Here is a 23,247-nt window from a genome sequence, read left to right on the forward strand (position 1 = left end):
ACTCTGTGGCTTCACATCCCCACAGAGCATCCTCTCTTGCCCAAACTCCACCTTCCCCAGGCACCACTCCCATGGATTTCTCTATCTGGCAGTCCTGTTTGGGACAGGACCACATACACGTCCCAGGCCCTGAATGGGTCACAAAAACTTTGCCCAGGAAGAAAGCAGCTCACCCTCAAAAGCCTTTACAAAAACCACTGGAATTATTTGTACAATTTAATGAGTAAACTAAATTTACCCTTCCATCCTGCACATACCATTTTTTTGTTAAAGAAAATGCCCCCCTCCCTAAGAACTCAAAACTATCCCTGCCTTAGAGGACATTATTCAGGACCTACCTTCACACCGGGAACCCCCTGAGGGCCCACTTCCCCGCGCGGTCCAGGCTCACCCTATGGGGGGGAATGCAGAGATCTTACTATAAGGCGGATTTTTTTTAAAGTAGCTTTGTCAGTCTGTAGTAGCCAAAACAACACAGAGCTCTGTGGTACAGGAGGTGATTATGGTGTGAAATTCATCAAATGTGTTTATTCTTTGAGGTGCCATGGGACAATTTGTGGTTAGTGACTCTAGGATTTCATAGTGCAATTCTGCCTCCTGCAGGCCCAGAAAGGAATCTGCAGCATTAAGAGTGATTCTCACTCACCCCCTAACACTTTTTGTAATTTGTGTCCAGAGATCTGCTGTAAACCAGAGGAGACCACTCAGGGTAAGGGAGCAACAAGAATTCACATTCAAGGGCAGACAGTGGGGACAGCCTGCCTGGTTAAAAGTTCCAGATGAGCAGCTTCCAGTGAAGGAAGCGGTTAGAGCTCACTCAAATTGGGCTGTTTTAATGTCCCAATAAGTGGTTAAGACGCTGAACTGCAGGCTGTGGAAGGTCAGTAGTTCAGCAGTTCGAGACCTGGGTTGCTGCATGACGGAGTGAGCTCCTGTCTCTAGTTCCAGCTCCTGCCAACCTAGCAGTTCGAAAGCAAGAAACTACAAGTAGATAAATAGGTACCACTTAGGTGGGAAGGTAACAGCGTTCCGTGCGCCTTGGTGTTTAGTCATGCCGGCCACATGACCACGGAAACGTCTTCGGACAGCGCTGGCTCTTCGGCTTTGAAACGGGGATGAGCACCGCAACCCTAGAGTCGGATTCAACTGGCTTTCGAGCAAGGGAACCTTTACCTTTACCTAATGTCCCAATGCACCTCACCCCTGCTGTATAACTATACATTTCCTTTACAACAGCCTGACCAGTGCTGGTTTTGGAAGCAAGGTGTGCTATTACACTGATCCTGTCTGAATTAGGGGTGCCAGGCGATGATCCTGTCTGAATTAGGTGTGCGCTTCAGAGAGCGGAGTAAGTGCCGGACGTGACATCACACAATGAATCCATGTCACATCTAGTTTGCTGTGCTGTTGTCATGTCTCGGGTTTTGCCTGGACGTGACGGCCGCAAGGTGTGCAACTTCATGTCCACCTCCCCACTGTTTCACCGACCAGCCCAGAGCCAGGGATAGGTGGAAGGGCCCAGCGGGAGAAAGCCTACCAGGCATGCCTGGCTTGCATACGTATGAAGTCAAGACACAGCCATGCTCCACCCAGAGGTTGTAATGTAACTTCCAAGAAAGGACTGTGCCAGTTAAAACACAATGCAATAAAGGGAAGGATCCACTTACAATTTTCCCAGGTAGCCCAGAGGAACCTGGCAGACCACGCCCTCCTAGTTCACCCTGTGAATGGGGAGAGAGAGGGACAGAATTCAGTGCATTTAACCATTCCCTACCTGTGGTGGCCAGCCTCTCTGTTTTACAGGCAAAAAGAAACAGAATATTTACACTCAAAATCTGGTTTACCTTCTGCCCTGGGCCACCTTTGGTTCCCGGTGTGCCTGGCAAACCCTAAAGGGAAACAAGAAAACCCCCAATGCATTGGTTGTGTAGAAGGCATCTATTTCTGTTCTGGTTTGGGAAGGGCTTTTCGCAAGACACAGACTTGGAATGAATCTTTCTTCTCATGGAAGGACGATGACACTTTACCTCCACTTAATAGCTGGTAGCAGGGATGCTGAGCAGAGGGGGACCACTTGGCTGAGTTCTGTGTGGTGTTTTATTCTACCGGTTACATTTTCATCCCACCCTTCCTTGAAGGAGTTCAGAGCCTTGTAGGCCCGTTTCCTTGTCCTCCATTTTATCCTGAGAGGTAGATTTAGACTGAAAGTCTGACAGGCCCAAGGTCACCCTTTGATCTTCATGGCAAGTGTGGATTTGAACTCAGGACTCCCTGGACTTTGTCTGACACTTAAACCACACAGTGGTAATTCTTCTCCTGGCTCATGATAAACATGGTAGAGCGTTTTCCACTCAAGGAGCGATCAACTGGGCTGGGTTTGGAAACAGGGAAAGTAGCAAATTCAACTTCGTGATTGGCTTTGATGGGAAAGGATATAATACTTACAGCTAATCCTCGGTGGCCGGGTGGCCCGGGAAGGCCCGGCTGCCCGGTGCTCCCCTGCAAGTCGAAACAAGGAAAGCCATTACTGGAAGACAGCAAATTATGACACAAACACAGGGTGATTTCCCACAAGCGCTGCTCCGCGCTCACTCCTCCCTTTTGCCCCGATGGTACGTGTCAATTTCACACAAGCTGCTGCGCGGCTGCATTTTGCCCCGCAGCTTCGTGCGATTTTCCCCGCGTCTACTCAATCCTCAAAAAATAGGATTGAGTAGACGCGGGGAAAATCGCACGAAGCTGCGGGGCAAAATGCGGCCGCGCAGCAGCTTATGTGAAATTGACACGTATCATCGGGCCAAAGAGAAGAGTGAGCGCAGAGCAGCACTTGTGGGAAATCACCCTCTGTCTTACTAACAACCAAAAGGGAGGCTGTTGCTTAGGGTTGCCAACTCCAGGTAGGGAAATGCCTGGAGATTTGGGTGTGTAGCCTGGAGAAGGAAGGGACCTCAGTGGGATATAATGCCATAGGATCCACCCTACTGATCTTTTATTCTTTTTAAAGAACCATTACAAGATGAACAGATTCCCACGATGAAGCCTGTTGGTGTATTGTGTAGAGGGAAGTTTTTGGGAATTTAATTGAGTAAGCAAGTATATTTTTACCAGATTCTGCACCATTGGCTTTTTTAAATTTCCTGTGACTGGCGCAGCTCTTTATTTTCTTGCCAGAACCTGGGGCAACTTTGTTTCTTTGTTCCGAGAATTTTGCAAACAAGTAAGTTCTGAGCAACCCCCATCAGCCTGAATCACTAGCCAGACAGTTGAAGGAAAACTTCTGAAATGCTTTGATTTTTTTTTTTAAATATGCTGCTTCCCATTTTAGGAGTCTTCTGCTTTTTATCTTTTAATAATAATATCATATAATTAAGTCCCGTCCATTTGCAACTGACTCATGGCGACCCCTCATGGGCAATGGATGAGCAGAGGTGGTTTGCCATGGCCCTCCTTTGCGTAGCAACCCTCACCTTCCTTGGTGGTCTCCCATCCATGACCTAACCAGGGCTGACCCTGCTTAGTGGCTAAGCTCTGACAAGATTGGGCTGCTCTGGGCTATTCAGGCTGCTCTTCTCTTTTAATGAAATGGAAATTCTGGTTTCTGTTACAATAAAATTGCATTACTTTTTCAAAATTGTGCCTTTGGGACTTTTCATCCTCTCCCCACTCCCTCCAACTTTGGTCCCCCATGAAGTTTGCTCCTTATTGGGTGCGGTCAGATGGCGTGCTGAGAGTAGGTTAAACTTCACTGGTTCTAACCGGATTATATTTTATCTGGATAATTGCGATCACACCTCCCTTATCCCACCTCACCGCGCAGTTAGTCACTTCCCGGCATCCACACTACCAATGCGCGGGAGCGTGTGTCGGCGGGTTTTCCTCTCTCCTCAGTTTGCGCATGTGCATAGGCGCTCATCTGTAGAAAGGGGGGGGGAACTACCATGGCACATGTGCAGAACTACCAGGGCAAATCAATCCAACCCCTCCAACAAAAGACATCCCTTTAAACGTTTGACCCGAAAATGGCCTCCGTGAGATCTCAAACTCCTCTAAACGCTAAAACAAGTGACTGTTTAAATGTTGGTTTTCTAAACATGGTAGCGGAGCTCCGGCTATGTGCGCACCGCCGACGCTAAAAAAAAAGGTAGGCGAAAAGCGGAAGCCTCGGGCAGCTTTTGAGCGGGGAGGGGGTTTAAACCGGATGTGGCTTGACAATGGAGGAGCGATCACACAGGGGGAAAATGCGTCTTTAAACGGGAGAGCTGAGAAAACACCACTTTGAGACCTGGTAACAAAATAATCCAGGTTAAAGCAGTTTTGAGCCGGAAACCAACAGCTGGGGACGGGAGGCAGATGTTGACTGTGTGATTGTGTATATAAAATCCGTTGCTGAACTGTCATGACACCAGATCAAACGGCACGTCTGAATGCACCCATTATGGTTCTTTTGTTCACTACATAGTCAGATGGTGGTTAGAGATCCTTGGTTATGTGAAAGAGATGAGGGGTAGGGGTGGAAGCATAAGTTTGGGCAAGAAACAAATCTGAATGATGCCATGGACCAAAATGGCAAGAACATTTTTTAAAATACTCGTTCCTTTTGTACTTCAAGCACATGTCTTCTTACCTTCACCCCAGGGATACCTGGAGTGCCATCTTTGCCATCAATCCCAGGAAGACCCTACAAAAGGAGGAGGAAGATAAACCATGTTTTTGGGTGTTAACAATGTTCCCTCTAAGCTGAGTTAGTGGGAGCTAGCTCACAGTTTTTTAGCCTACGGCTCACACATTTTTGTCTAGGTTCAGGAAAGATGGCTCCAGAGCAAATTAATTTATGCAGTAGCCAAATCGCTCATCACAACTTTAATGCCAGTAGCTCAAAAAGTAGAATTTTTGCTCACAGGACTCCACAAGTTAGATGGAGCATTGGTGTTCACCATGTTTCAGCAAGTTTGGCAGTTTCCTTAAGCAGGAAACTAGGCAAACGCCCTTGACATGTTTCTCCCAGAATCCTGCAGAGCTGTGAAATGGAACTCAGAAAGAGGTCAAACTTACATTTCCTCCTTTGGGTCCCATTCCTCCCTGGGGGCCTCTGATGCCACGAGCACCCTAGAAAGGAACAAATGTAAGAACTGCATAAGAACCAGCACAGCACATGGCTGTGGTTTCTACACGGTCTGTACTCTCATCTCCCTAAAACTCAAAAATAGATTTAATTGGATGGATGGCTCTTGACTGGCAGAGGCAGGGAGGGGAGGGCTCCATCAGTCTCCAGTGGGGTCTACAGAGTTCAAATTGTACAGAAATTGAAGGCTGGTCTCTCAAGATTTGATATGCTACCAGTGGCCACTGTCATAGATGGTCCATCAGTGGCTACTATCTCAGGCAACAAAATGAAACTGCCCTACACAGAGGCTCCATATGTCTGAATCACAGAGCTATAAGGACCCGCCAGGCATTGGCCTCTCTGCCCAGTTTGTTGGCCCCACGGGGCACATAGTTGGCTACTGTGTAAAACAGGATGCTGGACTAGATGGGCCAGTGGAATGACCCAGCAGGGCACCTAAGACATCATTAACAGCTACAAGTCATGATAGCTAACAGGGAGCCTCCATTTTCACAGGCAGTATACCTCTGAATGACAGAAGCTAGGGGCATGAAACACAGGAAAGCAGTTACCTTCAGGTCCTGCTCTTAAGCTTCCAGAAGTGTCTGGCTGGCACAATTGGAAACAGCGTGCAAGACCAAAGGGGGCTTGGTTTGACCCAGCCAGGCCATCCATAGGCTAGAGGAGCTGTGGCTCAATGGCAGATGACCTGCTTGGCATGCAGAAGGTCCCAGGTTCAATCCCTGGCATCTCCGTTTAAAGGATCTGGCACTAGGTGATACAAAAGACCTCTGCCCGAGACTCTGGAGAGCCGCTGCCAGCCAGAGTAGACAATACTGACCTTAATGGACAAAAGGCCAGATCATGTGTTCATGTGTGTTCACATGTTCTGATCTGGGATGGAAGGTGAGAAAATGTACAAACCTCTCGACCAAACTGGCAATCCCGCCAGAATACCGCAGCTAAATGAACCCACTGTGCTCTTCAGTATAAAAGAATGCTTGGAAACATCCAACCAAGAAATCAAAGGCATTATGAATGTCACTTCCGAAGCTGATCCAAATACTCTTGACCCCGACTCCCCCCCCCCCCCCTTTTTGGGTTTTTTGGCTTCCTTCCACTCGAGGGAGGGGGAAGAGACACAAGCAGGGCTTTTTTTTCTGGGGGAACACACCAGAACAGAGTTCCAGAACCTCTTCAACAAAATACTTTGAACAATGTTTAAAAGTTCATGAGTTTTCAATATAGAGATTGGAAACCTCATTTCCCTCTTGAGAGTTCTGGCAACTCTTTTTTTTTTTTAATAAAAAGCCCTGGATGCAAGCATATAAACCTCCAAAGCTTCATTCATAATGTGTTTCAAGACAACAGCTCTCCCCTCCCTTGCCCACAGCAGAGGGCATCCGAATCAAAATATGCCTTGGCTTTGACAATGAACAAGTTAACAAGGAGGCTAGACATGGTAGTGGGCACAGCAGAGGGCACTGCTGCTGGCTCTAATGAAATTAAGGGAGAGGGAACAGTGTTCTTTAAAGACACCCACAATGCAGGGAAAGGGCCAGAGAGGACAGTTGCCAACACAGCTGGAGAAGACCAGACAGAAACATGAAGCCTGAGTAGCTAACTCAAGGGCCAAGTTGTTAGTCCCTGTGAGACCTAGTTTTAAGTGAACTTCCATACTCCCCATGGCTCTGAGACACATTTTAAATACACACACACACACAATAATAATAAAAATTAATTAATTAATAAAAATAATTTAATGTGGCCTGACCTGAGACCTTAGGTCAAATGAGTCAAGCATTAAAGGAAAAGTGCATGCAAGGAAAGCTACACATCTCAGACCTGCACGACTCATGAGACACCAAGCTGAACACAACTGCCAGGAACATACAACCCTCACTCGCTTGCCATCCCAGGCAGGAAGCCAAAAAAATGAACAAGCCTGCGGTGGCCTGCAAGCCTTCCACACGCAAAAGGCACATGTGACAAGGACTTCTCAGCAGAGACCCCTAAACACTGGCAGGATCGTATCTAACACCATGCCCTTGACAGAAATCTGCCTTTGATCACTGCTGGGATGTTTCAGCTGGAACCTTCCTTGAGACAGGAATGGGTGCCAAGAGTGCATGCTACAAGTGCGCCACTGCTGGTGCACTAGTCCTGGGTTCAATGAAAGGTGCTGATGATGAGCTATAAAGCTTGAAGGGGGCCATGTCCAGCATAGATAACAGTGCATCTTAAATAGAATTACACCCTTCTAAGCCCATTGAGTTTGAGGAATGGGCGTAGAACACATAAATCTGCCTTATCTTGAACCAGATCCTTGGTCCATCAAGGTCAATATTGTCTACTCAGACTGGCGATGGCTCTCCAGGGTCTCAGGCAGAGGTCTTCCACATCACTTACTGCCATATCCTGTCACTGGAGATGCCAGGGATTGAATAAGGGGCCTTCTGCATGCCAAGGAGATGCTCTACCACTGTCATGGCCCCTGTCCAAAGGATGTAACTCTGTATAGAACTGCATGGTAAACCTTTTTCGAATTCTAGCTTGACTTGGGATCAGCCAGTCTGGACATTTTTATTTTCTTTCTCATTCCACAGGGTGCTGTAATTGTTGCATTTGGCCTGCTTCATTTTCATTCTTGCTCTTAAGTATTGTTTTGCTTATTTTACAGCATTTTGCCACATGTGTCTTTTTTCACTGGTGATGCGTAATCAAGACACACACAAATGCATACATTTGACTGGAAGAAACACATTTATGGGAATGACCTGGTACACAGAACAGATAATGCAAAAAGAAAGAAAGAATCGCTGGTTTGTGGCTCACACGGGAGAAGCGACACTTGAAGTAAGGACATGGGAACTGAATTATAACAGCTCACAACAGTTGGTCTCACTCCTGATCATGAACACAAGAAGCTGCTTTGAACTGAATCAGACCATTGGTCCATCAAGTTCCGTACTGTCTACTCAAACTGCCAATGGCTTTCCAGGGTCTCAGGTGGAGGTCTTTCACATCACCTACTTGATCCTCGACTGGAGATGCTGGGGATTGAACCTGGGATTACCTGTGCACCAAGCAGATGCTCCACCCCTTTAAGGTTGGCCAGGAATACCTTCTAAATAGTACCAAATCAGGATCCACAAAGGCCTGCAGGCAAGCCTTCGACTCTGGAATCTCCTCCTCCAGTACTCAAATTGAGGTGTCTTCTGGAAGCAGATATTATTGGGCTATTGAGAGGGCCAAGGACCAGGCAAAAGAAGGTTTAAGCAATGTAAGCAGTATGAATTTGACATTACCCACTTTTCTGAGCCCTTGGAATGACTGGGGTTACAAACAGAATTAAAACGAATAAATACAGTTAAGAGGGTTCCAACAGCAAGGAGCTGCTCCCCTCTTGGAGCTTTCTTAAATGATTCCATAAAGCATTTTTTACTTACAAGATCTCCCTTATCACCAGCCTGCCCTGGGGGTCCCCTTGGGCCTTCTTCACCCTAGATGGAAAAATATTATGGTTAAATAGAAAACGAGACAGAACCCCTTCAAGCCTTTCAGAGAATCATTTCCAGAGAGTAAAGAATCCAGCACCGAGGGTTCAAATGTCCCCGCAGTCTGACTCAGAGAACAAGAAAGAGATGGGAAAAGCTTCTATCTCCAGTTGCGCTTGCACGAGAGATGCTCAAAATGATTTTTATATTTGGCATGTGACATTAGTGTGAACATGCAACACCACAACTGAGTGCCCATGTCTGTGAGCTGTCACCCAAAACATTTCCCAGGGTGAAAGGGGCCACGTGCTCTGGAGGGTTACTCAGGTGCTGGGTTCTCTACACTGAAACACTATCATTGAAGACAGATTCAAGTGGGGGGGTAGTTGTTTCTGGTGGGCAAATGCCATGGGGTGATTGGGTCTTGATCTTTAGTGCCTCTGCTTGAACACAATATATCTGCAATCCCCGTGCTTTCACCTTCAGTCCTAACAAAGCTTGTGTTCAGTATGGTATTCTTCAACGTCTCAATAAACTAAACTTTCTTCAAAGTGAGTGGTGTTGAGAACTGATTTAACCAGGATTCTGAAATTTTCCCTTCCCAAATTCCTTCCTCCTGTGCCACCTCCTGCTTGCTCCAAGGCAGGCTCTGTGGCCTGATTTGGATGCAGGTAGTAGTGCTACAGGTCAATGATGAGTGCAGGCCATGCCTGTTGCCTCCTTCCACATGCCAGCCTTTGCTGATTTGTGGCCTGAAGCAGCCACCTGGGGGGTGAACCGTCCCCCCCCCCAGAGCTAAACCAAGTTAACATAAAGAAAAAGAGAGTTACCGGAGGTCCTGCCGCTCCAATGGTTCCGATCATTCCCTTATAACCTCGGGGGCCCTACAAAAACACAGCATAAAGAGAGAAATGTCCCGTGGAGCATGCCACTGTGGCAAAATGACTACATTCCCTTCCACAATTTCAATTGCTCCCACCTGCACTTTCACTTCCACCCCTGTTGCATACCAATGGATTTAATCATAGTGTTACCTATGTGTACTCTTATGTAGCTTTCATAACCTCTGTAGGGTTCAGCAGCCGGTCAGGAAAAAGTACAGGACTGCCTTGAAATCTGACAGCTCATTAGTGTAACTGAAGAAATAGTCAGATGTACTGGTCTTTCTAATTGTGAACAAGGGCCAAGTTTAGCCTTATAACTTTGCTTTGAGATACAGTTATCAAAATGTATTCCAAGAGCACTTGTTGCTTACTTCATAATAATTTCATCCACCTTTATTTGGATACAAATTAGATAATTCGTCACACCACTGTATTGTTGTGGCACTGTGCCTGGTGCAACACAAGACACGAAGCAAAACGCTTCCTCAGCCAAAGGGGCCCCAAATGAACACAAAACCGGGAAGCCAGCCTATGATACTGATAGCACCATTCTCAATAACACCGTAGATGGGACAAGAAGGAGAAAAAAACATGTCAACTTCTAGTTGGGTGTCTTTTTTGACAGGGAGGATTTTAGACCCCTTCTTCCTTCGGGGGAACGGATCTCTGGAGTCCAGAGATCAGTTGGAATCCTGGGAGAAATCTAGGCCCCACTTGGAAGCTAGCAGCCTTAATCCAACCACTCTGCTCAGCAAAATATGAAGCCTTCCACCAGCCCAAGGAGCTCTTTTTTTTCCCCACGGCTCATTAGACTGTATTAATGGGCCATGACAAAAGCACACACAGCATAAAGCAAGATAACCACCATACCTAAGAGCCAAGTGACTCCCCCCCACCAATCACAAAAGCAGCAATCCTGGCACCTACAAAGTCAGAGTCTCTACACATTCAGGGATCTTCTCGGGTTTACAGGGAAAAAAAGAATATGACTCTGTAAATTAACCAAAAGAAAAAGAGAAAACAAACCCCCCAATGCCTGCTAAGGACTAAGTATGATCCAGGAAACACAGAATGCTGGAACACAGGACAGACGCAAAAATGGAAGGAGGGAAATATGCCTACTCAAGGCCCTGAGAACTTATAGAATCTTGGAGGGGGAGATACTGGGGATGGATACTGGGGATTGATTTCCACATTGTTCTCCCCCTTCTAGCTTGTTAAACCATGGCCCCGGTCATACGGGCCGGAAAATGCGGGGGGGAAGCATGGCTGTTTGCCCCGGGCAAAATAACGCGCAGTTGCGCAAACAGATGTCCCGTGGAGGTTCCGTGGTTAGGGGGGAGGTGCCAATCACAGGACAATCCTGCGGCGCTGCAATGAAGCGGGGCCGTGGGGCAAACGGGGTTGTGGGGTTTTTTTAAAACCAAAGTGTGCGCATACTCCGTTGGGTGCTTGTGTGCATCCGTGGAGACTTGGGGGGGGGGAACTTTTTGCGAGGGGACATGGGCGGGCGCCGGAACTACCACCGGAAACGCAATCAGACGCCCGCCCATGCCCCGCGGTTTCCGGAAACTAGTACCTCGGAGGTACTAGTTTTTTACAGCGCATCTTCGGAGTGAAGCCTCAGGTTCACCACGGGAGCTCTACGCTTCCCAGATGTGGCAGTGAGATCGTGCCCGGAAAATCTGCCTATCTTCCATCTCTCTAGCGTGCCTAACACTCCGTGTGACCGCAGCCCAGATTAATTTTTCAAAAGTGGTGTGAAATGGCAGCAATAAACACCCCAAACCATAAAAGCCTCTACGCCAGGAACAATTAAAGCCAAAGCACAAAAACAGAAGGCAAGACAGGCTTTGCCTAGTGCCTAAAAGACGACAAAGACAGCACCAGGCACATATCCTTCGGAGAGCAAGCACAAGCCCATTTTCTGGTATAGCCCATGAGTGCCATGGAGAAAGGCCTCTGGATAATGACCTCAAGTGATAGGCAGGTCCACATGCATTATGATGACATTATCAACACGTTAACATTTCCCCGTCTTTCTAGTGCACCTACCATTTCTCCTTTAGGCCCTGCCATTCCGGGGTATCCTCGGAGACCTTGAGGACCCTGGGAAAGAAAAGCAAACCAAGTCCTAGATTAATTATCTTGCAGCTGGTTGAAGTCATATCTTGCAGCTACAGCCGTTCAAAAGCCTCCACTTCCCCCCATCTGTCACCTTGAATACCATCCATGTGTGAAGTGCAGAAAATCATTACCTCAAAAAAAGATTAGTCACCAGCTTTTTTCCCCCTTGTCCAACTCACTGATCATCTCTTGCTAGTATTTCTTTCCTACGACCCCATTCAGGACATCCATTTAATAACATTAGCTCAAAAAAACAGAGCAGTCATTCAGGCAAAGAAAAATTGCCACCAGCTTAAGGGGGAAAAAATTAAATTCCTGCCTGTTAATTAATTCTTATCATCAAAGCGGAATTAATTAATTAATTCCCCTTGGGAATGCACTCTTTGTAGAGACTGAAAGAAGAAAGTCTTGGTGGGAATGCGACAAGCTGGTGTGGATTGGTTAAAAGCCCCACATTCTCCCCACCCCCCAACTCCATGTTGCTAAATGTCACCTTCAGAGGTCCTCTGATCACTTACAGCCTACATTCATCATGTGAAAGTTAGCCACATGTTAAGCCAAGCTCTGATTGTTAAGAATTCTGAAACTGCCCCTGGACTTAAGCAGAGAAAGCTGGAGGGAAAGGTAGAGTCATTTTATGTCTTTCCTCCACCACTTCACTGGCTATCTCTGCTTAGCTTATTTCGCCTTAAGTGATCATTTCCCTTAGGGGCTGGGATGTGAAAGAATGAGAAAAGTCCAATGGATCATCTCTCTACATCTTCAGGAGGGGGCACTGCAAGGCTTGTTTTTTGCCAGGGCTTTTGAATGGCAGGCAGGGAGGGAGAGATTTGGGGATTTGTGGTTTATTTTATTCTGTTTTTAACTAGAATTCTTTTAACTATTATTGTAAGACACCGTGAACCTCGAGAAAAGGTGGGGTATAAATGTTTGAATAAATACATGAATACAGTGCAATTTCACTGATCATGCTGAAAGACAAAATGTTTAATCAGAGTCTGTCACCCTCCTGTTGTCCCAATATTTTCAACTCAAGAGAAGGGTTAAAGGGATTTGACTGCAGGTGATAAGAAGTGAGTGTCAGATCCTGGGACAGGGGATTCAGAGACAGCCTAGAACAGAAAGAGTAAAATTAAGAAATAAGAATAAATAAATACGTTACGGGAGGGCCAGGTATTCCTTGTTCTCCAGATAAGCCAACATCTCCCTTTGGGCCCTGGTCAAATTTAAAAAGAAGACAGTTAACAAACTGGATTTGAAAGACTGGACAAAGATTTTTGAATTAGAGCTTTGATTATGTAGTGGAACAATAGAATCAAGAAAATCTACATTATACCCTATCAGTATAGTGGTTAAGTGCGTGGACTCTAATCTGGGGAAACCGGGTGACTCCTCCACTTGCAGCTGCTGGATGACCTTGGGCAAGTCATAGTTCTGTCAGAGCTGTTCTCTCAAGGACAGTTCTGGAAAGAGCTCTCTCAGCCCTGCCTACCTCACGGGGTGTCTATTGTAGGGAGGGGAAGGGAAAGGAGTTTGTAAGCCGCTCTGAGACTCCAAGTGAAGGGTGGGGTATAAATCCAATCTCTTCTTCAGTAACATAAGAACCTCCTACCCCTGTTTCATACTGCAGCTTTTTGGAGTTTGAAAAAGAAAAGGGTCTTTCTCAATATCAGCCACCTGAGATCTTTTAAGTGCAGATGCCAGAGATTGAATCTGGGATCTTCACATAATATCCACTGAGCTACAGGCTCTCAACAAAAGCTGTACTATACTAAGGCAATCCATCAGTCCGTGCAGCTGAGTGTTCTGTGTTCTGACTGTCAGGGACTCAAGCAGAGACACTTTTTCTAAATATTCAGCTAACTGATCTTTTTTAATTGGATCAGCATTAATTGAACCTGGGACCTGCAGTATGTAGAAAGGGATCCCATCTGAACCACTCATGGGGCGGGGTGGGGGGCGGGACTTTATTTTCCACCAAATGTCCTAGATCTCCCCTACCATCTTTAGGTCATGTGGGTCTCTCTTTTTCTCCTTGTCTCTTGCTTTGCTATGCCAGGCCTTGACACATTTTCTTCAGCTTTATGAGCTACCCCAAAAATTTAGGAGCCTGACTTATTTTTCAGTTTGTACATTTTTGACGACCATACTTTCTTATTGTTTCTACCATAAAACCTAATCCTAACCTCTACACAGTTTCTTGTCATTTTTTAAAGCTATAACAAAAGTATTGTAGCATATAAATACAGGGAGTGTTGTTTGTCATCACAACTCCCCTAAGTAAGCTCTGTATTTCTACTGAGAATCAACAAGAGGCACCTACATTAAATGGCTTCACAATGACATTTCTAGGTGCCGTGGCCCCCTGGCACCTGAGATTTGTCAAGTCTTGCCCTATACTATTTTTCAAAGTCTTCTACAACTTTTGTGCCTTTCCTCTCTCTATCTCACTGTGTAGAAATTTTGCTTTCTGCTTCTATATTCACATGCCTTCTCCTGTAATGTCTTTCTGATAACATGCTGTGTCTTGTTTCCTGTTGAAGCCAAATGGCCTGTCCATTTGGCCAGAGAAACTTTATAACCATGCCATATAACCACACATTCTTTCACACCTCTAAGGGAAGAGGCAGACCTGATGGCCCCTGCCTCGCCTGCAGCAAGTCACGTACTAAATGAAGTAGCTAGAAGCTGGGTCACCTGACTGCAGGAGGAGTCTCCAAACTTCTAGCCATTCCTGTGTTGCAGCTATGGCAACCAACAATTGGACACACCTATGTCCACTCGTGATTGGCTGCATGGCCACAGCTGATCATGACTGGAATTGGGCTATAATTGTTTGATCCCAATGAGAGAGCTGCCGTGTGCTTGCTCTCTGCTCCTGCTGTCTCTACTTGTTTTATTGCACCTGAAATGCAGCCCTTGAGGGACAAAGGACTCGCTTTGTGAATTGGACCACATGGTCGAGCAAAGATGGATTTTGCCTTCAAAATCCCTTGGATGGTTGGATATTCCTGAACTTGCTAAATATGTATCTTTTACTATGTAGTTAAGGCAAATCGCCTTAGGCTTGTTATTTTGGTAAACTCTGGTAGTCTGTGTTAAGATCTATACTGAATAAAAAAAAATATTCTTGTTTCTAAATGGTCTCTGATGTTGTACCTGAGTTCCAAGTCTAAACTCCTGTGCCTAAGCTGACCACAAGCTACCATTAAGCGTAAAGTGTGCAGCTCTGAGTGAGTTGCTAATGTGTTAAGTTCCAGATACCAACTGAGAGTTTGAACCTCTAATCTCAGGTTGGGGGGGAACTAATGTAGAGGTTCTGGTGGCATATTGTTCTGAAACCAGAGAGGGTATAGACCATCTCGTGGGTTGTTGTTTAATGTACTGTAAAAGTACAGGATTACCTCTCATCCCTGGACTGGCGTGAGGGGCTTAGACCTGTATACTCACACTCTCTCAGCTGCTACCATTTCCATAATCTACCCTTAAAACATGCAAAGGATGTTCCTGATAAGAACACAGAACTTCTCAGAACTCAGCTATGGGCTCATCCACACATTATATTGTTAGGATTACACCCAAGGGTGTGAAAGTGTAAAGGGTGAACAAGCAGAAACAGCCTTCTCCAAATATGAATGTCATCTACACCAACTTTTGAGGAAGCCAGGACTGGCTGCAGTCCCGTCAAGTGTACCTCCAGTGGCAAACCCAGATTTACTCCCTTGTAATGTCTGAAAAGGCCCTTCACAGGTAGCACCCCTTTGCAAGATCCAGTAAGGGATAAGATGGGGTTAGAGCATATATGTACTCACCGGCTTGCCTTGCCTGCCAGGCTCCCCAAGGGCTCCAGGGCGACCTTTGTGACCCTGAAAGGGGGAGAAAAGCCAATTGTTGTGCAGGTCTCTTAGAAGAAATTATTTTCTCAACAAGAATGCCACTTCTCCAACCAACAGCAGCTCAATTTGCCACTTGAACTGTGAAAGAATGCAGCCATTTGTTGACATGAAGTTACCCGTTACTTCACATAAAATGTTTATACCCTGCAAATGGTATGTAATCCCATGTTCTCCCACCAACCCCAAATGAGGAAAGATATCATGTATCTCGCTTTGGTCAATGGAAAGGGAGTGGGGGTGAACTGTTGTGCCTTCAGCCCTCTGGCTTCTGCCCAGAGCGGGGAGGGGAAATACCAGCAGACCAAAGAAAGGAAAAAATACAATTATAAAACAGACCCAGAGACCCACTAATAAACCATCCCAAGTACTACTTAAAATACAAACCTGGCCTATTTTGCAAAGAGGGGTGGGAAATCAGTGGATAAAAAAATATGTGCACAGACTCTAAGTTCCAGACACGATTGATACTAAAGCCAGAGTCTTGTCTTTTTTTCCCTGTAAGGCATCCCAAAATTCTTTCAGTGTTTCCTACAAGTTAGCTGGGATTCTATGGTGGCAGTGCTGTAGATACCTGGAGATTTCAAATTTCTATACCAGTGGACCTAGCCTTTACCAACCTGGGGACCCCCCATTGTGATTTACATTTTTGTTTTGCAGACCCCCTATCTCTAGGGGAACTGATCTCTGAAGTCTGGATCAATTGTAATTCTGGGAGATGTCCAGGCACCACCTGGAAGTTGGCAACCCTATTTGGAATCATTACTGCATGGACTTCCATAGGTGTCCCCTAGTGACCATAAATACAGGAAGGCCCAGCACATCACACAAAGGACAGTTTCTCTGTGGGTCTAACTCATGGTGTAAGAGAAAGAAGTGTACCAAGCACTAGATCTGATCCTATGTGCTGAATTTGCATCCAGCCCATTCTCCCAAGGGCTTAAAGCTGTATTTTTGCTACACAACAGCCCTGCGAAGTAGATTATCCTGAAAAACAGCAGCTTGCCAGATCCATCAAGGAGCAGGAATTTGAGCCTGGATCTCCCACACCTAAGCCTAGGGAAAATCAGTAGTGCAGCAATGCTGTGTCATCACTTTTGGGTTCACCCTAAAAGTCATTTGGTTGTTCTAGGAAAAAGTTATTACTCATATCCATTTTGTATTAGAATGTTCATCAATTTTTGAGGATGTCTATGTATTTTTAAACTTGGAGGGTAACTAAGGTCAACAAAAATGGACCCTCTAAGCTCTTCTACAGTTAAAAGACTTGTATTACAACACTGGAAAGACAAAAGCCCACTTCAGTAAATCAATGGATTGAGGACTTTAGAACCCTATCAATACTTGAACACGTGGCATATAGATGACAATTGTGCATGGACATTTTTAGATATCTGGAAACTGTTTACAGAAACTTACGTGTGGATCTGCCACCACTGTTGTTAACTTTTTATCTTTATGGATATCTTTTTCTTTTTCTTTTAAAGTTCCCCCCCTATTTTTCTGTTTATTTGAAAGCAATAAAAAAGAATAAAAACAAATCAAAACAGAAGTGACAGCATTGCCTTGTGCAACATTCTAGGATTCACCAGAAACTATCTAAAACCACAGAGTTTCTGGTGAATCCTAGAGCAATTCTGTCACTTCTGGGTTCATCTTAGAAGTGATGCATAAGATGCCAACTGCTGCTGTGATGTCAGGCCTCATGGTTTTGCTAAAGTAGAAAAGTTTTCCAACTGCTTCTCTGTATTCTCCAATGTCTCTGAGAGGTGTTCCATTCTTTTCCTTTAGATATGCAGGTTCAAGTTGTATGGATGACGCTTTGCAGTTTTTCATACCAACAGATTCTATAAAGTCCATACTTTTTCATTTCTGGCATAGAAGAAAGGTTCCGTCCTCGAGTCTTTCAACTTGTATTCTGAGGTAGTGTTGTACATCTCCAAGCTGTTTGACTTCTACTTCCTTGTTCAGTCCATCAGCTATTTCTTTAATATCCTCTCTGTTTTGACAAGACATGACCAAGTTATCAACAAGAACATACTGGTATTGTCCATTTTTAATTCTAGTGTACAGGCAATTCAGCTTTCCCTTGCTCAAAGCCTTGCTTCTGCAATAGTCCTGTAATTTTATCATATCAAGCTTTTGCTCCTTGTTTTAGACCATAGAGTCCTTTGTTGAGTCTGTAAACATAATTTTCTTGTACTTTGACTTTGAAACTCTCAGGTTGTTCCATAAATATTTCCTCAGATAGTTCTTCATTGAGGAATGCAGTCTTTATATCCAGATGCTCTACAATCATGTCTCTTGATGCTGCAACACTAAGAAGTGTTCTGAACATTGCTTGATTGATAACTGGAGCAACAGTTTCAAAGTAGTCAGTCCCATATTCTTGTAGCCTTTGGCTACTAGGCGTGCTTTGTATAGTTCTACAGTCCCATCATCTCTATGCTTGATTTTGAATACCCATTTGCATCCAACAGGCTTTCTGTCTGGAGGTAACTTTGTAAGAGTCCATGCTTCTTTCTCATATACGGATAGTATTTCCTGTTCCATTGCTTCAATCCATCTGTCTCTTTCACTCACAGGTAAGCTGCATACTTCTTTCCAGTTCTTAGGTTCTTTTGCAGATTGTACAGTTTCACAAAATCCATATTTCTGTGGTGGTTGCCCTTTAGTGCTTCTTTCTGATCATCTCACACTGGTTGTGGGTTCTGCTACAGGTTCTGCTGCCTCCTTTGGTGCAGTTCCCACTTCCCCTTCTGTTCTGGTAGTTTCTTCAGAAGGTATACCTACTGGTTCCCCAGTGGTTACCACAGGTAACCATGCAACCAATTCTTCAGGGGCAGTCTCAGAACTCTTTGAATCAGTTGCACAGGAAGCATGTGTCAAATTGCTCTCACCTATATATACAACATTGTGTTTGTCAACTGTGTGATTTTGGGGGTTGTATATCCTGTATCCTTTTCCACCAACAGGATACCCAACTACAAGTCCAATTTCAGCTCTGGAGTCAAGTTTTCCCCTTTTCTCCTTTGGTATGTAAGCATACCCTTTGGAACCAAAAGCTCTGATGTGCTTTAGTCTAGGCTGCTTTCCAAACCAGGGCTCAAATGAAGTGGTTCCAGTTACCTTTGAGGGTACTCTATTGTGTAAATACACTGCTGTGTTGACACCCTCACCCCATAGGGTATTTGGTAGACCAGAATGTATTAGCATAGCCCTACATATGTCCTGGATTGTTCTGTTCAGCTTTTCAGAAGAGCCATTGTGTGGAGGCGAGTGTGGGATAGACACTTTGTGTTCAATCCATTCAAGTTCTAGAAATCTTTTGAATTCTGCATTGCAATATTCTCCACCCCCATCGGTGTGTAAGCTTTGGGGTGCTTAGCCAAACTTGTTTTTAATTGTGGCCACATAGCATTTGAATTTATTGAGCGTCTCATCCTTGCCCTTCATCACAGACACAAAAGTATATTTTGTTTTGCTTTCAGTGAAAGTCACAAAGTATTTGTTCCCACCACACGATGGTGCTAATGGGCCAACAAGATCACTATACATAGTCTCTAGGAACTTCTCATTGTGAGTAGTGGACTTGCCAGTGTACTTTGGAGCAGTTCCCTTTGCTTCGAGACATGTGTCACATCTCTCCTTTGCCTTGTCACAACTTACAGCAGAAATTCCACATTCTTTTAACAACTTTTCAACACTCTGCATTCCAGGATGTGCAAACTTCAAATGCCATGCATACAAGCAATTCCGATAACGAGCCATTGTCAGTTTGATAAACTTATCTCTCATCAGCATCAACGACTTCTGAGTCTCCACTAACATCCACAAGATAATGAAATCCATTTCCCTCCTCCAAATTCAATTCCAAACATTTCAGCAACAATCTTACTTCCTTTCTTTCTCTTAAGCAATACTTTATGATTACTTTCCATAAGTCTTTTGGTTGAAATCAAATTATCAGCTGATTCAGGAATCAGAGCCACGTTCTTTAATTTAACATCCATCACTTATCCAGTTGTAGTGAGGAGTTTGATTGGCACTGTTCCAACACCCTCTACATTAAGAGGTTCCTTATTAGCTTGGTACACTTCAGGTCTATTGTTAGTATCAAGTTCACAAAGCAAGTCCTTATATTTGCATGTGTGTGTACAGGATCCAGAGTCTACTAAAATACTCTCTTATTTTCATAATCATCACCACAGATTCTAAAAGCATGACCTCTGCTGGCTGCATTAAACTTCTGTGGTTGCTATGATTTCCTCTTCCACCAGGTGTCGCTCTTTCAGTCTGAACACGTGCACCAGTGGACTTTTGCCTGGTATCCCTTTTAAATTCACAATTTCTGGCATTTTTAAATTCACAGTCTCTGGCCAGATGATTTTCACCAGATAGAAAACATTCAATTTTCTTTTCCCTTTTAAATCTGTGCACATGTTTCAAACTCAAAACAGACATCTCATTAGACAAAGCATCCTGACTAGTTCTGGAGTTATTCCGCCTTTAAAACCATCAACAAACCATCAAGCGTTAGATCCTTTTGTTATCTTAGAGACATTGCTAGCCCTCTGTAACTTGTAGGGAGTCCGTTCAGTATAGCAGCAATCATGTCTAACTGATCAGGAGTCTTCCCACGTTCTTTCAATTGACTAAGTCCCCATTAGCTTCTTTAATTGATCAGGTAAAGAGTCACTTTTCTTTACTCTGAAGTCAAAGATCTGAGCCTTCAAGTAATAAATCTTACTGGTTGTCTCCCCTCCATACTTGTCTTTCAGGTGTTCAATCATCAATTTGGAAGTTTCTATTATATGCAGGCTAGGCACATCATGGCAATTAGCTGAACCCATGAGTGCCTTCAGATCATGTACTGGTCCACTTTTGAATGTCTGCCACATATGATTACAGAGATGACTGGTAGCAGGTATTCTGGACTGCACCATGGTGTCAACTACCTAACTTGGAAGGCCCAGTCCTACTAAATCCACCAATTCTATGGCTTGATGCCAATTTTAAATTAGAGTTTTCCCCCAAATCCAGAGCACCACCTCCAACATGCTGACATGCTGACGTCACTTCCGGGTGATGCAGACATATCACATGCGACATCACTGTTTTTTGGGGGGACGGGGGTGACGCCACTTCCCACTCCCAGAACACACACACACACGATGGAGGGCGAAAGGGACCTGGCAACTCTAGCAGCTACCTTAGAGCATCTCACAAAATAGATACTGGCTCACAAAACCTTAAGACAGAATAGAGGTATTGGTTGTTTAGGTGCCCTAGAATAGCTTCCCGAGTCCTAAGCAGTCTACTCAGAATCAAGCCTATCCAGTGGGGCTTTCTCCCAGTGTTTCAGGATTGAGCTATAAGCTACTCAAAAGTTACGGTTACTGTTATCTATGCTGGCAAAACATAATGCAAGTCAGTCCTTCCTTACCTTCAGGCCATGCAGTCCTTGGGGTCCCTTGGGTCCAGGGGGGCAGTTGGTTGGACACTGTTGGGGAGAGATTATTAGAGATCTGTTTCAACCAAGGTACAACACAGCAGCTTAGTGCAAGGAGGGCCTTATTTTAGTAAGACCTTTTCCAAATCAGTATCGTATAGCCGGTTCACACATTACAGTTTTTCGGTATACACATAAAAATGAGAGGTGTGAAGGGAACAAACTCACACTTGGAAACATGTTTACCATGCAGGTATGTTCATGAGAGAGCCAGGCATGTCGGTAACTCCTGGTTTGGTGGGAGGCCTCCTGCCATTAACCCTCTGTCATGCCTGTACCCGACCCGGTGCCTGCGAGCTCTGAAACTGAGGACTCCGTGCCTTTAACATCATCAGAAGCACGAGAGTCCTCACCAAACCTAAGTGCCGGGGAGGATGAACGCCAAACCCCAGGACAGTTTGCACTTGAAGCCGATCGGCAACGCCTGGCCCCAGCAACACGTCACCCGATTCTCCGCCACCTGTTGACCGGCTGAGGAATCAGAGACGCCGGGATTTGGCAACCAGGTGCAAGGAGGCGCGGTTGGCGATCATTAAGCCCAGTTTACTAACAGAATCAAGGACTTCGCGAAGCCGTGCTAATGAGATAACGACCCAGCATGCTATTTGAACAGACCACTAGCTGCTAGCAAACTGTGCTGGCAAACTTGTCCGTTGGACCAGAAGCTCTGCACCTCTGACTCTGTTTGGCTCCTGACTGATTTTCCCGGTTCCTGACTCCAGTCCGTGTTCTGACGACCCCTCTGGCTCTTGATCCTTGGCTACGCTTCCTGACTACGATACTGGCTTGTTTGGACTCTGACAATCGGTAACGTTTGACTACGGCTTGGCTTTGTGTGCTTGGGACTTTTGCTCGGACTCTTTTGATCTCTCTGGCTTGACTCTTGGACTAGACTGTAAACTCTCCCTCTCTGCCTTGCCCCACTGGCCCTGTCGTGACACCCTCATTGCCTGCTACCACTCCAAGCAGTGGTAAAAAGTCAGCATCATGTGTGCTGTGATATCACTTCCAGGAAAAACCCCATAAGTGACATCAAATAGATCAAGGAATCACCAGAAACTCTATGGTTTCTGACTATTCCTAGAGCTACCCCACAGATCATGACATACAGAACACCCTGTCCCCCTCCCTATGTTCCTGAAGTTCAAGCCAGTAGGTAGGTACAGGCTTGCAATCCTAGTAGGAGACAACTTTTTTAAAAAGCCCAATACAGATATAGAATATTTTCTTTAAAACAAAGCATATTGCAAATTTATATGCTGCATATTAGAACTTTTACAACTGATTTCATTTATGCAATTAAAATACTTGCATGCAATTTAGCTAGGGAGGGTTCTCCCCTCCAGGTAAATGCCAATTATGATTTGGTGGGTCTCTCCCTTGCAGGAGGTATTTCAAGCAGAGGTTGATTTCCTGCATTAGGGAGGGGCTGAACTAGATGGCCAGCAGGGACCCTTCCAATGCTTTGATTTAACTCTCATTCCTACTGGTTTAGATCTTCAGAGAAGCTTAGAGTTATAATTTAAGACAATATAAAATTCTTAAGAATTTTTTTAAATGCCAACAAAATAAATCACCCAGCCCAAAAGTCCAAACCGATGATTCAGAGCAGGTGAATATTAATTGTTATTAAAGGCTTGTGAGATCCATTGTAAAATCACAAATGCATTAGCTGTATTCTACTCCTTCTCAGGTAGTGACACAAAAACAGGGGTCATGGTAGGTATAACTGCAGGTCTCCTTACCAAGAAATCTGCACTGCCTTCAACTCCTTGGATGTGCCCAACAGGGCCCTTGGGAAGAAAAGAGGAACAATCAAGCAGTCATATGCAACTTAGGTAGTTTCCAGATGGGTTCTCTGCTCCGAGTTCAAAGCTGTTGGGAACTGGGGGGTGGGTTTCTTGCTTCCCTGCAGCATCACAAGTGCACTTGTGCACCTCTCAAGGTTTCCCTGGTTTCCCCCCAAAACCTGCTTTGTTCTGAAATTTTGGGAAAGATCACAGTGCATTCTGAATGGGTGCTGTAGGGATATTCCCACCCACATGGCAGCCATTTTCCCTGACCCTGTCCCCACAGTAGCCTTCTCCACCCCCACCCCCACCAGTGGTTTCTTTTATGCTTAAAAAATTGGCAGTAGAATAGCATTTTATTGACATACTGTTATAATAATATTCTGAATTCTCAGCATCCATTAATCAAATATGTAAGCCTCTAACCTTTTCCACTGCAG

General features: G+C 45.0%; 1 protein-coding gene across 1 annotated transcript in view; it reads right to left on the reverse strand.

Moving 5' to 3' along the window:
- Nucleotides 1-23,247, reverse strand: part of COL9A2 (collagen, type IX, alpha 2) — a 69,849-nt gene that overhangs the window by 21,683 nt on the left and 24,919 nt on the right. Inside the window, exons 11-23 of the mRNA XM_015424096.1 lie at nucleotides 22,763-22,810; nucleotides 20,952-21,008; nucleotides 15,425-15,478; nucleotides 12,775-12,828; nucleotides 11,541-11,594; nucleotides 9,432-9,485; nucleotides 8,554-8,607; nucleotides 5,053-5,106; nucleotides 4,625-4,678; nucleotides 2,446-2,499; nucleotides 1,845-1,889; nucleotides 1,668-1,721; nucleotides 339-392 (exon numbers count right to left, since the gene is read on the reverse strand). Of these exons, the coding sequence (XP_015279582.1) occupies nucleotides 339-392; nucleotides 1,668-1,721; nucleotides 1,845-1,889; nucleotides 2,446-2,499; nucleotides 4,625-4,678; nucleotides 5,053-5,106; nucleotides 8,554-8,607; nucleotides 9,432-9,485; nucleotides 11,541-11,594; nucleotides 12,775-12,828; nucleotides 15,425-15,478; nucleotides 20,952-21,008; nucleotides 22,763-22,810 (690 nt within the window). The remainder of the gene's footprint in view (nucleotides 1-338; nucleotides 393-1,667; nucleotides 1,722-1,844; nucleotides 1,890-2,445; nucleotides 2,500-4,624; nucleotides 4,679-5,052; nucleotides 5,107-8,553; nucleotides 8,608-9,431; nucleotides 9,486-11,540; nucleotides 11,595-12,774; nucleotides 12,829-15,424; nucleotides 15,479-20,951; nucleotides 21,009-22,762; nucleotides 22,811-23,247) is intronic.

The sequence above is a fragment of the Gekko japonicus genome, unplaced genomic scaffold (assembly GCF_001447785.1).
Source record: "Gekko japonicus isolate JY-2015 unplaced genomic scaffold, Gekko_japonicus_V1.1 scaffold877, whole genome shotgun sequence".
NCBI classification, from domain to species: Eukaryota; Metazoa; Chordata; class Lepidosauria; order Squamata; family Gekkonidae; genus Gekko; species Gekko japonicus.